Source organism: Phoca vitulina, unplaced genomic scaffold (assembly GCF_004348235.1).
Source record: "Phoca vitulina isolate PV1807 unplaced genomic scaffold, GSC_HSeal_1.0 scaffold20, whole genome shotgun sequence".
NCBI classification, from domain to species: domain Eukaryota; kingdom Metazoa; phylum Chordata; class Mammalia; order Carnivora; family Phocidae; genus Phoca; species Phoca vitulina.
This window is the reverse complement of record NW_022589723.1, coordinates 34,059,417-34,072,268: the sequence shown is the minus strand read 5'-3', so window position 1 is coordinate 34,072,268 and position 12,852 is coordinate 34,059,417. Positions and strand designations below refer to the sequence as shown.

Sequence of the window (12,852 nt, the reverse complement as noted above, 5' to 3'; positions counted from 1 at the left end):
GGTGAGCTGGATAGATTGGGATTCACCCCTGTACTCCTGGTTTGGAAAGGGTGGGGAATTTCTCTCTTGGATCTTGAGGTTCACCATTCAGCTTAGTCTTTTTTTGGAAACCAGTGACAGTAGGCCTACCTGGGGGCTCAAAGAGCAAAGAATGAGATGCAGAGGGAAGAGCCCCGGGTCTCCAACTCCAGCTCTCTGACTCCCCAGGGGCCCTAGAGTTCTTAGTAGACAAGAAATACGAAACATTGTATATTCGTTTGGCTCTGATGCTGAGTCCAATACGATCTCCATTTGGCAGGAGGGCGACTTGTGCCCAGAGAGCTAAAGAAACTGGTTCAAGGTCACAGGCCTGGGAAGTGGCAGAACCTATAGGCCCGCAGACTCCTGAGCCCAGCTACAGAGCCACACTGCCACTCGCTCTGCAGTCCCAGGTCTGTGGGCGAGGCCTCCGTCAGCCCGGCGACCTCTCTCGGGCTACTGTCCTTCCATCGCTGGAAGGGGCATGGTGCTCCCTTCCAGCTTGGAGAGGTATCGGTTCTCTAGCGTGTGCGTGTGCTTGTGCGTGTGTGTGTGTGTGTGTGTGTGTGTGTGTAGATGAGAAGGGCAGGGTGGTGGGTGGCTTCTGGCTGCTCCCTGCTGGGCTGACATCCTGCCCCATCCCACTCCCAGCTCCTCGGGGAGGGGCATTCTTTCTGGGAGGTGGGGGTGGGGTGGGAGGGCAGCCTTTGGATAAAGGAGCAGAGGAAAAGCTGCTGAGCTCAGCCTACCAGGGAGAGGGGCCTGCCTCCCCCTCCCTTCTGGGACCACTCTTTCCCTTCTCCTTGAGATGTCAGAAAGCTCTCCCTTTCTCTGCAGCTGCTGGCCCTCTGGGAAGGCTAGGAGCATGAGGCTGGAAGCCCGTAGAGCCCTTCCCTGCCTGCCAACCACCCTCCCTAGCTGCAGCCGAGGCTATAAAAAGCACAGCCGTTCAACAATAGGTGACATCACCCAGCGGCGGAAAGAACTGGATTCTGCCAGATGCCAGGGAGAGTTATGGCCCCTACCTCTCCCACAGGACAGGAGCCCACTGGGAAAGGGCCTGGGTATGTGCCACTGGAACCCTGGAGGGACGGGGTCAGACTCCTAAGGCCCTCCTCGGCTCTGGGGGAGGGGCTGGGCATGGGGCCTGGATTTCCCTGGAGGTTTTTCAGGGGTGGGGGATATGGGAAAAGAGCTGGGGAGCAGGGAGGGCTTGCTGGCTCCCTTCAGTGTCCAAGCAGAGGCGGGCAGAGACATGGGGACCTGGGCCAGACCCGCTTCCACAGCTACGCTCCAGCTCCCCAGCCCCCAAGAGGAGCACGGTGCCTGGCACTTGGGTCTGCGGACAGGCCTCCTCACCTGAGCTGGGGAGCTGCAGGCTCCTTCCCCTTCCGTGCCACTCCTCCCAGGCCCTGCTTCGGAGGATGCCTCCCCCCGTGTGCCCTCGGTGGGTGTCTGGGCCGGGCCCTGCTCAGAGAAGCCTCAGAGATGTCAATACCGAGTGTCGGATGGATCCGAACTGCCAGGCCTGCGTGGCTCTGTGCCTCAGTTCCCTCACCTGGAAACCCAGGACCTTTGGTGAGGTGCTGAGGGGGGCCGGCCCTCCCTGTGCCCCGCCTCCCGGTGGGACCTTGGGCCTCAGGGACCTTCTCCGGGAGGGGCTGCTCCAGCCTGGGGGGCCTGTTAGCTCCCTGGCCCCGAGGCCCCGGGAGTATGGAGACCTGACAGGGGCTGAGTGGGGGCGGAAGGAGAGCTTAGTTCCTCTCTGACCGAAGACTTAATCTTCTTCTCTCTGGCTTGGGCAGGGGCGGGGGTGGGGGGAGGGGGGCCCGGGCCAGCCCTCTCAGCTGTGCCCCCAGGCCTGCTGTCCTTTCCCTTTGTCTCCCAATCCTGGCAGCCTCGCTCCTCCCTGGGTGTTCCCCTCCTCTTGGCAGAGCCACATCCCAGGGCTGGTTTGACTCGGGGTGTGGGGCGGTGGGGCCCTCCCCCACAGAGCCAGCCATGACCCCCTGCTCTGGCCCGCTACTCCCCTTCCCTGGTCCCCGGGGTGCGCAGTGTCCCCTACAAATGTTGAGATCCTGCCCCCTAAGCTGATAGTATTGGGAGGTGAGGCCTCTGGGAGGTGACTGGGTCATGAGGGTGGAACCCTCAGGAACGGGATTAGTGCCCTTATCAGAGAGCCTCCCCCCCTTATCAGAGAGCCTCCCGAAAGACCCCAGCCCCGGCCGCCACGTGGGCATAGGACAAAAAGAAGGCCCTCCCCAGCCATGCTGGCACCTGACCTTGGACTTCCGCCTCCAGAACTGGGAGCAATGAATGCCTACTCTTCACAAGCCGCCCAGCCTGGTATTTTGTTACAGAGGCTTGGGGACCGAGACCCTCCCCCCGGGCGTCCTTCCACCCCTTCTCTGCTAGCAGTCCTGCTTCTCCAGGGCCCCGGTTTCTCGAATCTCTTCCCACCCCTACCCCTACCCTTCTGGCAACATGAATCCCACCTCCCTGAGCGCAGGGCCCTCTGTCCCACCTCCTTGGCGCAGTGACTTCATTCTGCGTGGCACTTCAGTGCGTGGCCTGTCCCTGCCCTTCTGCCGGTGGTGTTTCCGGGGCAGGACAGAGACCAGCGGGCACAGTGCTAGGCACAGACCCCTTTTCCTCCTCACAGCAACTGCCCAAGGCCTGTCTCATCACTGCTGTTACACGGAGGAGCAAAACTGAGGCCCAGAGAGGGCAAGTCATCTGCCCTTGGTCACCCAGCTGGCAAGCGGGCAGGCGGAGATTCAATCCCGGTCGGTGTGCGGGGGTCCGTGTGTGTGAACTGAAGAGAGCCGCTCGCCTAGTGGGGTGGGAGGCTTTTCCCGCAGCCACAGCGTGGACGCCCGGTTTATTAGCCGGGCCCCTGGAGCAACAGGTGCCTGACTCACCCCCGGCGGAAGTAAGGTGCTGAGCTAGAACCGGGCAGGGCCGCCCCAGTCAGTGACCCTCCCGCCCTCGCCCTCAGTCTGGCAGAGATTTGGACCAAAGGTGGAGCCAGGGCGGCCAGCGACTCTGAGAGCCCTGGCTTATCTGTCCGTCCCCTCACCAAGCTGCTCACTGCTCCTCTCCTTCCCAGCCCGCTGCCCTGGGGAGAGGGCCAGAGGCTTCCAGCCCGGAGCGTGTGGGTTGGTGTCCTGATGAGGCGTAGCTGAGCAGGGGGAGCGGGGCCTGGGCAGCCGGCAGCCCTCCTGTACTTCCTAGTGTGGGGCCTTGCCCGGCCCTCAGTGTGGAGGTGGCCGTGGCGGTGAGGACCAATGGCACTCGGTATGAAGCAGCCCCGAGTTGGAGCGTGTCTGCTCCCTCATGGCTGGTGACAGGCACCCAACACCTCAGCAGGCAGAGACGGAGCTGGCTGTGGTCGCTGGCACGCCTCCTTGAGTTCCCTGCACCCTGAAGAGCAGGATGGGCATTTCTTCCACCTGCTGTCTCTCCCGCTGCCCCCCTGTGCTCGCCGCACCGACCCCTGCGCCCTGCAGCCCCCCAGCTCCAGCCGCATCCTGCCCAGTCCAGGACAGGGAGGACGGTCTTCTCTTGAGACCACACACAAGTGCTGAATCACATACCTAAACTTCGTGTTTTAATTCTCACCTACAAAATCAACACTTCCAAACGACATCACACTAAAGGCGCAAGATCCGCCAAATATTCCATGGATTCGCTCTCTTGGTCCTTTTCCTAACTCCCTCCCCATCCTGGGGCTAGCTGGAAGGATGAAACAGGAGACAGAAGAAGGGCAAAGAAGGGAGAAAGAGAGGAGTTTAGGAAGGGAGGCCTCCAGGGGGAGAGCAGGGAGGAGCCCCCTGGGGGTCCGCCCTCGTTGGGGAGCACCCCTCCTGCTCACCGATGTGTCCTCTGAGCACGAGGCAATGATGTTGTCAATGAATGGGTTCCACTTGATGTCCAGCACGTTGCCCTGGTGACCACAGACCTTGGGGTAGTTGGGTTCAATCCTGCCAGTCTGCCAAGGAGAAAGAGGGAGAAGAGGATTAGTTTGATGATCCTAGGGTGACCCTGAAAGGAGAGCCTTTATTCTGGGCTTCTAAACTGGACTGGAAGGTCCCAGAGGACCTACCATTGTCTCATTCACCTTTGCATCCCTGCCTCAGGCTGGTCCAAATTGTTCCGTGGCTGTGTCCTCCCTGACACCAAATGGTCATGGGGCAGGGGACACAAAGCAGAGCGATAAGGCAGGACCACTGTTGGTCCATATGATGCCTTTGTGCAAATTAGGAAAAGGTACCCCTTCCTCAAGTAAAAAAGTTTAAAGTTAGGATGGTCCTATTCGCCTGAACAACCAAAGCCTAGTGAGCAGCGCAAACCTCCAGACACAGGAATGTATGTACTCTCCCCAGTGCCCACCCAACCCCCACTCCCCGCTGCCCTCCAGGGGAGGAGGCTCCTTCTTGCTGCTCCAGGAGTCAGCAAAGAGGCCTGAGTCTCTGGGTCAACCTGAACACTGTCATACGTGTCACTCTGCCTACGCTGTGAACAGTGCAGCTCCCAGATGTGGATGCTTGTTCAGTGAGCATCTTAAACACCTGTACACAGTGCCCTGTGGTTCAAAGCATAGTCTATGGAGGCACACAGGCCTGTGTTTGAATTACAGCTCTGCTACCTTTTAGCGACATGGCCGTGGGAAAGTCAGTGAAGTTCTATGAGCTTCAGTTTCCTCATTTCTGAAATGAGGAGAGTAACATCTGCCTCTTAGCCTTTGGTGAAGATTGAATGAGCTAACGCTTAGCAAAATGCTTCGTGTGGAGATTATCATTACAGTGAATGCTCAATATATGTTAGTAGTATTATTATCATACAGATTAGACAATAACACCTCCTCCAGGAAGTCTTCCCTGATCCTTCAATGGGTGAAGAGCTCCTCCTCTGGGTGCTCATAACATTCTAGGCTTCCTTCTATTACAGGCACCATCATGTGCAGTTGCAGCCTGTTTCTATTTGTCTGCAAGCAACTGAGGACAGAATCTGTCTCTTGTCTCTGATTATCCAGCTCCTTACAAGCCTGGCACACGCTCTGTGCTAGGTACATGACCTGAAAGATGTCCTTCAAAGGGAATGAATCCCACAAAAGATGAAACAAAGAATGTGGGGGAAGGGGAAGGGAAGGGAAGTCCATGTTTAATGAAGGGAAGGAAAATTACAGGCAGAAGCTGTGTTTCCATCCCCAGGACTTTTTAATACTAGGTTTTTGGGGGCATCAGAGGAAATAGGGAAGATTTTCCCAGTCACTTCCCATCGGCTGATAGTGGGTAGGTCATCAGAGGCACCTCAGGCAGGCCATCCCTCACCCCCCTTTAGGTCCCTCAACGGACTAATGAAGAAGAGAATCAATTTTTGCAAAGCCTCTGCTTCATGTGCCTTATGCTTCACCAGCGTGATGGGGCAAAAGTGATTTCACAGTGTGTCCTGCTGTAACCTCTCCCCACCCACTTTCTGCCCGCACGTCCAGCAGCTCATTTCCAGATCCTCTGACTTTTTGTGACACAGCAGTGGCCGAGATGGGTAGAGAAGAAACAGATCCAAGATTAAATGGCAATGGTACAGAGGGTGAGAAATGAGGCAGCGAAAGAGAGAGGGGGGAGAAATGTATCGGAGGTGTACAAAGGGGAGCTTCACGGACACCGTGCATTGTGGGAAAATTACAGAATGGAGGCAAAGGAAATCTGGGGGGCACCACCAGCAGTTAGGAATGGGGTCCCCTTTGCCATTCTATGGGGGATGCAATTAGAACGGGGATACCTTTTCAATTACTTTTGGGCTGTTTGACTGTTTCTTTAAATGAGACTCTAAGCAGAGACTGAGCCACATGTGACCATGGCATCTGTCAGGGTTACACATGATCTTTTACTCTCACACATCCTGTGATTTAGGTCTGAGGAACTTAAGACCCAGAAAGCTTAAGCCACTTGCCCGAGTTTACCCAGCTGAAAGCAAATCAGGGGTTCCTGCCTAGGGGTGACCCTCAAGGCTGAGCTTTTTGAATCCCACTGCTCATTTGGGCCACTGCTTCTCCTCCAGCCCTGACTTCCAAGGGCAGATAGGTCCTGCCTTGTCTGCTCCCACAGCTCACACACTCTCTAACGGCACCATTCCTTACATTTGATCCCACAGGCTGCGTCTGAGTGATCCCTGAGCAAAGCTGTCTGCATTACACTTTTGGCACCCAGCCCAGCCCAGGCATATCCAAAGGGGCACTGAATCAGTCAATAGGTGGCCATCAGCTAAGAGCAGCTTCTGGCCCGAAGCCTAGAGGGACAGGTTAAGCAACATTGCTGGAACCTATTCAGAATGGAGTGAGGTCAGAGCCCTGCATTGGGAAGGGAATAAGTCTTTTTAAAGCCGAGAATGATCCTGATGTAATGTATACTCCCAGGCGGACCTTGCCTTACACAATAGATGCATTCCCCAGTAGGGTGGGGAATTACGATTGTCGTGACTAAATCACACTGTTGCTTCTGTGAACGATGACCTCTGTAGTTGTGCAGTGCACAACCTACTTAGCTGTACATGGCAGCCCTCAAGGGAAGAACTCCCTTTAGACCTGGCAACTCTGTTTTTCCTATTCTATACGGTAAGGTTTCACATAACATTTTGTTTGAAAGACAAGTTCCACTACTAAGAAAAAACATCTGAAAACCACTGTTCTATGGAGAAATCAAGTAAATAAAAAAATGTAATTATTAACTCCAGGAAAAAGGTTGTGTAAGAAAGCTAATGTAAATCATAGTGATAATGATATATGTACAATATTTACATAGCTGTAATAATGTAAACCTTGAATATTTATTGAAACAAGAGTTATACTATAACATACTGGGAGCACAGAGGTAGGGAAAGTGTGTGTGTGTGTGTGTGTGTGTAGTAAGAGGGGAGACTGAGCTGGAAGAGAGCCAGATCCTCATCTTCCATAATAGGAAGTCAACATACAATGTCTAAGATTTTAAAAATCTAGACATGGCGGTGAAAGCATGTAATTAAGAAATATGGGGATAAGTGCAATAGGAAACAGCTAAAATCCATGAACAGAGCTCCCTTTGGGGATTATAGGGAAGTGGGGGAGGGACTGAAGTTACAGGCAGTGGTGGACTGGTAACTGTTTAACTGGTTTTCCAGGAAAAAAAGGCCTCATTTGGAGCATTTGCCAATTTCAGTGGTGTAAATGTTCCCACCATGCTAACTTTGATCTACCAGGTTGCTGTCACCAACAGTAGAGTCAGAAGAGACTCACAACAGTCCACAGTCATGTGAGATTTCTACCATGGATATCATAGACACCAGTCACCCGGAGAGCACAGAGAGTAGTCAAGTAACTAGGGAGTGACGAATTGTTAACATTTAGTACCTTTGTTTTTAATGTAATTTATTTAATTGCAAGTTTGCATAACTAATTTTTAATAATTAATACTGTGTACCAATAATTAATAATGTGTACCAGTTGGCTTGCAGAAGTCCTAAGAATGTAGCGGCAGGCTCTCCTGAGCCGGTACGAGCAGACTGCAGCGCATCACTTAGGCTGTAGGCCTTGTAGCATCACTAGGCAGTGTGAGCTCTGGACCATTACTGCTTTGAGAGGCATAAAAATTAAAGAACAAAGAAATAAAATGCAGGTGCCAGATGTTCTAAAGGAAGCCTGTTCTGTATTTAAAAAAAAATATGAACAATCCTTTCCCCAGACCCCCAAATGCCTGTTTTCTATTCCATTTTCTGTATGGGGGTGTAACTTGAGACCAAATCCGGATCTGGTCCGTAACTTCTATGCAACACCGCCTTCTCTCACTCACTCTCCTCCTAATTCGCACAGCGACACTAACAGCCATCATTAATGTAATCAGACTTCATCCTCATAACAGCTTCATCTTACTGCCGAGGGAGCAGAGGTGTAGAACGTGTCCAAGGAGCAGAGTCAAGGTTTGTCAGTGTTTCATAAGGTTAGGATCACTGCGGAGACGGTCAGTTCACAGTTCCCCAGTGGTAGGGTGTCAGGGGTCCTGGGGTCTATCCTGCCATCTGGTCCTTGAACCTCAAAGACAGCTTCAGCCTCAACAGAGCTGGGGCAGAGATCCTGCTGCCTGGGGTGGGGTGGGGAAGCCCATTCCTTGGTGTCTAGAATCCTAGAATCCCGACAGAAATCTTCGTGCTGTTGGTGTGGGCCTTAGCCTGGAGGCCTCAAAGGACAAATCCAAACCCCCTTCAGTGAGACAGACCTTCAACATCAAATGTTGGGGAGCCGCTGTTTCATACCCTGAGCCTTCTCAAGGAGAAGCCCGGTGCTGGGGGTCCGGTCATATCTCAAAAATACCTTGTCTACCGGAAGGCAACGTTGGTAGAGGTTGAGACACCGGCCTCTCTGGACCTTCCTGCAAGTGCATTTGATCTAGTTTCTCAAGGACTTTTAAAAGGTCCTTAGCCTTTGGCCAATAATTCCACTTGGGGAACTTATCCCAGGGCGATCCACAGAGAAGCACGGGAAGACATTCACTGCTGTGTTATTTATAATAGAGAACAATATAATAAATGCCCAACAAGGGGACAGCGCCAAAATGAATTATGGTATACCCATATTACAGAATATTATGAGGTCACTGAAAATTGTATTTCCAAAGAATACTTAATGACTCGAGAATTGCTCAAGAGCTAATGTTTAGTGAAATAGTCAGAAGCAAGCTATGCACATAAAATGATCCCTATCTATTAAAAAAACACATAGTCTGTGAGAAAATACGTCAAGACGTTAAGAGCGGTGATCTCCGGCTAGTTGGATTTTCACGGTTTCCAATTCTTCCATGATGAACATTTACAATTTGTATCCCAAAGATAGATGTTTTTTTAAAAATTTATTTATTTGACAGACACAGAGAGACAGCAATAGAGGGAACACAAGCAGGGGGAGTGGGAGAGGGAGAAGCAGGCTTCCCGCTGAGCAAGGAGCCCAATGCGGGACTCGATCCCAGGACCCTGGGATCATGACCTGAGCCGAAGGCAGACGCCTATCGACTGAGCCACCCAGGCACCCCCAAAGATAGATGTTATTAAAAATACACACATACCCATTCTGCAGCTCTGACTGAAAGATATTCCTCTCTGGCTCTGGTCAAGGAGGTCCTAAAGAAGTGAGGGGCAGACTGGTGTCCACCAGATGTATAGGTTTCAGAGCTTTGCGGGGGGGGAACATAAGTATGTTTGTTCACACAGCTTCTCTACTCCCTTGTTACCCCACGAATGGTTTGGGGGAAAACAAGCTCCCTGAAATGGAATAAAATTGTATAATTGACTGCAAGCAGGTTTCTGAGTGTGCCAAGGCCAGGCTCCCTGGGAAAGGCGGCCCAGGGGAGCGGCGGGTACCCTGGGCCTCCGTCCAGGCTCTATCTGAACCCAGTGAACTGACTGAGGACCAGAGAGTTTCAAAACAACCCGCACTGCAGCTTCAGCCTCTTAGAATGTCCCGCTGTGGCAAAGCTGAATTTTGTACACAGAAGCAAAACATTTCTTACCTGGGGAATCAGCTCAGGGCTGCAAGGACAGACTCTGAGCTGGAGGGAGGGTTGCCAGGCCGGAACTCACCTCAGTGGCCAAGTGACCTTGAACATGGCCCCTGGTCTCTCGGGGCTTCCCAGATTCCTACACCCTGGGCTATCACCTTTCCTGCTTCTTCGTGACTGCCCTTTTAACCGTATGAAGCCAGGCTGGGCTGCAGCCAGAGCCCCTTGCCTCTGGTACCAGGACAGAATGTGCAGAGTCACATCAAGACAGTGATCGGAAAGACGCGGGATGGCCATACTCATGATGACAATGACGATGACAAAGATGGCAAGAACAGATCAGTGGACAAGTGCTCACAAGCCCCCAAGCCTCGTGCTGAGCAATTTATGTACATTATTTTATTTAAATCTTGTTAACAACCCTACAAAGCTTCACGAAATGCTACTAACCCTCCAGGACCGATCCATTTTAGGGATAAGAAGACTGAGCTCCTGGGCTGCCATGCTGAAGGTGAGGAGCTGGGAGGCTGGAGGCCCCTCTGCTCTGCCACTTCCTGTCTCCCACCGGAGGTGAGACACTTGCTAATGAGGGAGAAAAGTGGTCATCGATCACAAGTAGGACCTCAGAGGTTCTCGTGAGCTTCTCAGGACTGGCTGGCTGGCAACTCTGTTGTGAAGCCCCTTGAACTTGCTCTCGGAGAACCCCGTTCCCTTACACAGTCTCTCCCTTCTCCCTGGTGATTCTCAAACTTGGCTACATTTTAGAATCACCTGGGAAATTTAAAAAAATCCCAATGCCCTGGTTGCGCCCCTCTTGATTTAATCGCCATGACTGGGACGGGGGAGCCAGACAGACATCAGTATTTTTTCAAGATCCCCAAGTATTCCAATGGGCAACGAAGTTTGGGAGTTCTAACGGTGGCATTCCGAGCTTTGGTGGGGGGAGCCATTTTTGGCCACCCGGTCATCAAGCTCGTGCTCTGCGCTGTCCCATGCCTCCCAGACCACCCCATTCGGCTGCTTGCAGTCTTCTCTGTTCTCTCTCCTCCAGATGGAAGATGATACTAACAGAGAGAGGGTCATCATAAAATGGGAAGCGTAGTCCTTCTCCTCAAGGCCCCTGTGTCACGGCCCTGGGCCTGAAGGAAGCCTGGCCCTCAACTCACAGCCCTTGACACTCCACAAAGCACTTCCACGTACGTGTACTCAATGAGCATCGCCCTGGGAAGGTGCGACTGGACAAAGGAGGACAGTCGTTCCTGGTCACCACACCTGAAATGATAGCCAGGACAAGTCTGTGCAGGTTCGGGGCCCTGGGCGCCACGATGGCCTTCTCAGCGCGGGTAAAACTCCTAAACTCGGTGTGCCCCTCACCCAAAGTGTGGGAACCCCCCCAGAGTATACCCGATTTGCCAGTGACAGTCCCCAACACACTTGCTCGTGCATAGACATTTATACACATGTGCACACACGACCCACATGGCCATTTGTGTCCAGGCCTCTGACTCTGCTCCTTCCCTCCCTCCATCCCGATCAGAATGCACCGGTCTCATGTCCCATAGTTCGGGCCCTGATCTCTTTGGCCAGTTAATCCAATAAACTAAAGCCTTCTAAGGAGGACACGGGGATAACGGGTCAGTCTGTTCCTGCTTGAAGTTCATCTATGCGGTTACCGACAGGAGCCTTTAGAGAGCCTTCTGGCCCCCAGGTAACTCTCCTGGGTTTTCAGACTCTCAGGCAGTCTGGGAGGAGATCTATTTTGGATGGAGGGCTTTACTCATGCTAGAGCTTGCAGGATTGTTCTGCGGGATTCCTGAAGTGGGTCCCCGATTTGTCCGTTTGCCTCTAGTGTCCGCCCTCTTCAATTCTTTCCCCGATTCATCTTCCGTACTGTCACCTAGAGTCCACCTCTGCTGCAGTAACTCCCCCGCTCCATAAGATTCAATGGCTCCCTATTGCTTAGATTTGAAAAGCTGAACTCCTTATTCAGACATCAGAGCCGTTGTAGTCCAGCTTGGTCCTGCTTCGACAGAATCCCTCACCCCACTGCTGATGCCACACCATGGCTTTGCACACACCTCCATGCCCCCGCCTCCAATGCTCCTGCTACCTAGATGATTTTGTTCCTGGTTCATCCCTGCCACAAGGCTGTGAGCACCATGAGGTCAGTGACCTTGATAAAGGCATGGCTGGGACCTCATTCAGGGCCCAGCTCGTAGCAGGAGCTCAAGCTAGGTGAATGACTGCCACCCAATTTCCCACCTCTGGGCCTTTGCTCATGCTGTTCCCTTAGCCTGGACTCCCCTTCCCATCCTTAACACCTAGAAAATATCATCCAAAGACTAGACAAATGCTCTCTCCCATCCCTATGCTGGGAGATAATTCTGGAATCTCTGTTGTGACCTTGAGAAACTACATCTGGGGCTGAGCTTCAGGGGTTGATGCGGAGTCAGAGGGCAGAGTGTGGGAAAGGGGCTGTGAATGCTCTCAAGTTAAACATCCGGACGGAGACCAGCACATGGCGGGACCTCAGAAAGCCTCCTAACCCCACGACTTCCGGCTGTGATTTTTCCCCTCATTCTTTCATCTTTGTGTTTTTCAAGATGAAAAGGGTTTGCTGACTTTTCCAGTTAAGATCCCTGGTGTATTTGTATGTGTGTATGTGTGCATGGGCAGAGGGAGTGGGAAAAGGCTCAGCGGGGGTGGGAGGGTTGGGGGGGTGGAGAGAAGGTGTTGTTTGGGGAACAGCTGTGAGGAATCCTGTTTCTTCGGGTATTTCAGCTCTGGGAGACACACTCACTCCTTCCAGGCTCCAGGAAGAACAGGTGATGGGGCCACCTTTGTCCACGGTCCTAGGCAGTATCCTTTTGCAGACCCCATGAGAAGAGAGAAGAAGCTCCCTGGATCTGGGATAGGAAGATGTTGAGTGACAGTGAGGGTGTGTGCGTGTGTGTGTGTATTGGGGAGGGGGCTTCCTGGGACCTCAGAGTTCATGCCTGTCTCTGCAGTTTCCTGATTACTGGCCCCTTTTATAAAACCCTATGCTAAAATACATAAAGAAGATAAGAAAACTCCAAACTGACAAATCTGATGGGATGTCCTGGGGGGGGGGGGGGGGGCCCTTGGTTGTTTCTTTTTTACCGGGGGAAACGGACAATGGGTGGGCTGGGCTGTGGGGGGGGGGGGGGGGGGGGGGGGGGGGGGTTGTGCCCTTGGTTGCTACTATTCTACTGGGGGAAACAGACAATTGGTGGGCTGTGCTTTGGTGGGGGAAATGTGGGGAAAGGGGAGGTTATGGGAGCACAGAGGA

At 52.9% G+C, this 12,852-nt stretch overlaps 1 protein-coding gene across 3 annotated transcripts in view; it reads right to left on the bottom strand.

Annotated features, from left to right (window-relative positions):
• Positions 1–12,852, bottom strand: part of CORO2B (coronin 2B) — a 125,320-nt gene that overhangs the window by 17,471 nt on the left and 94,997 nt on the right. For all 3 annotated transcript variants that reach the window (XM_032416953.1, XM_032416956.1, XM_032416955.1), the window contains exon 3: positions 3,893–4,009. In XM_032416953.1, the coding sequence (XP_032272844.1) occupies positions 3,893–4,009 (117 nt within the window). The remainder of the gene's footprint in view (positions 1–3,892; positions 4,010–12,852) is intronic.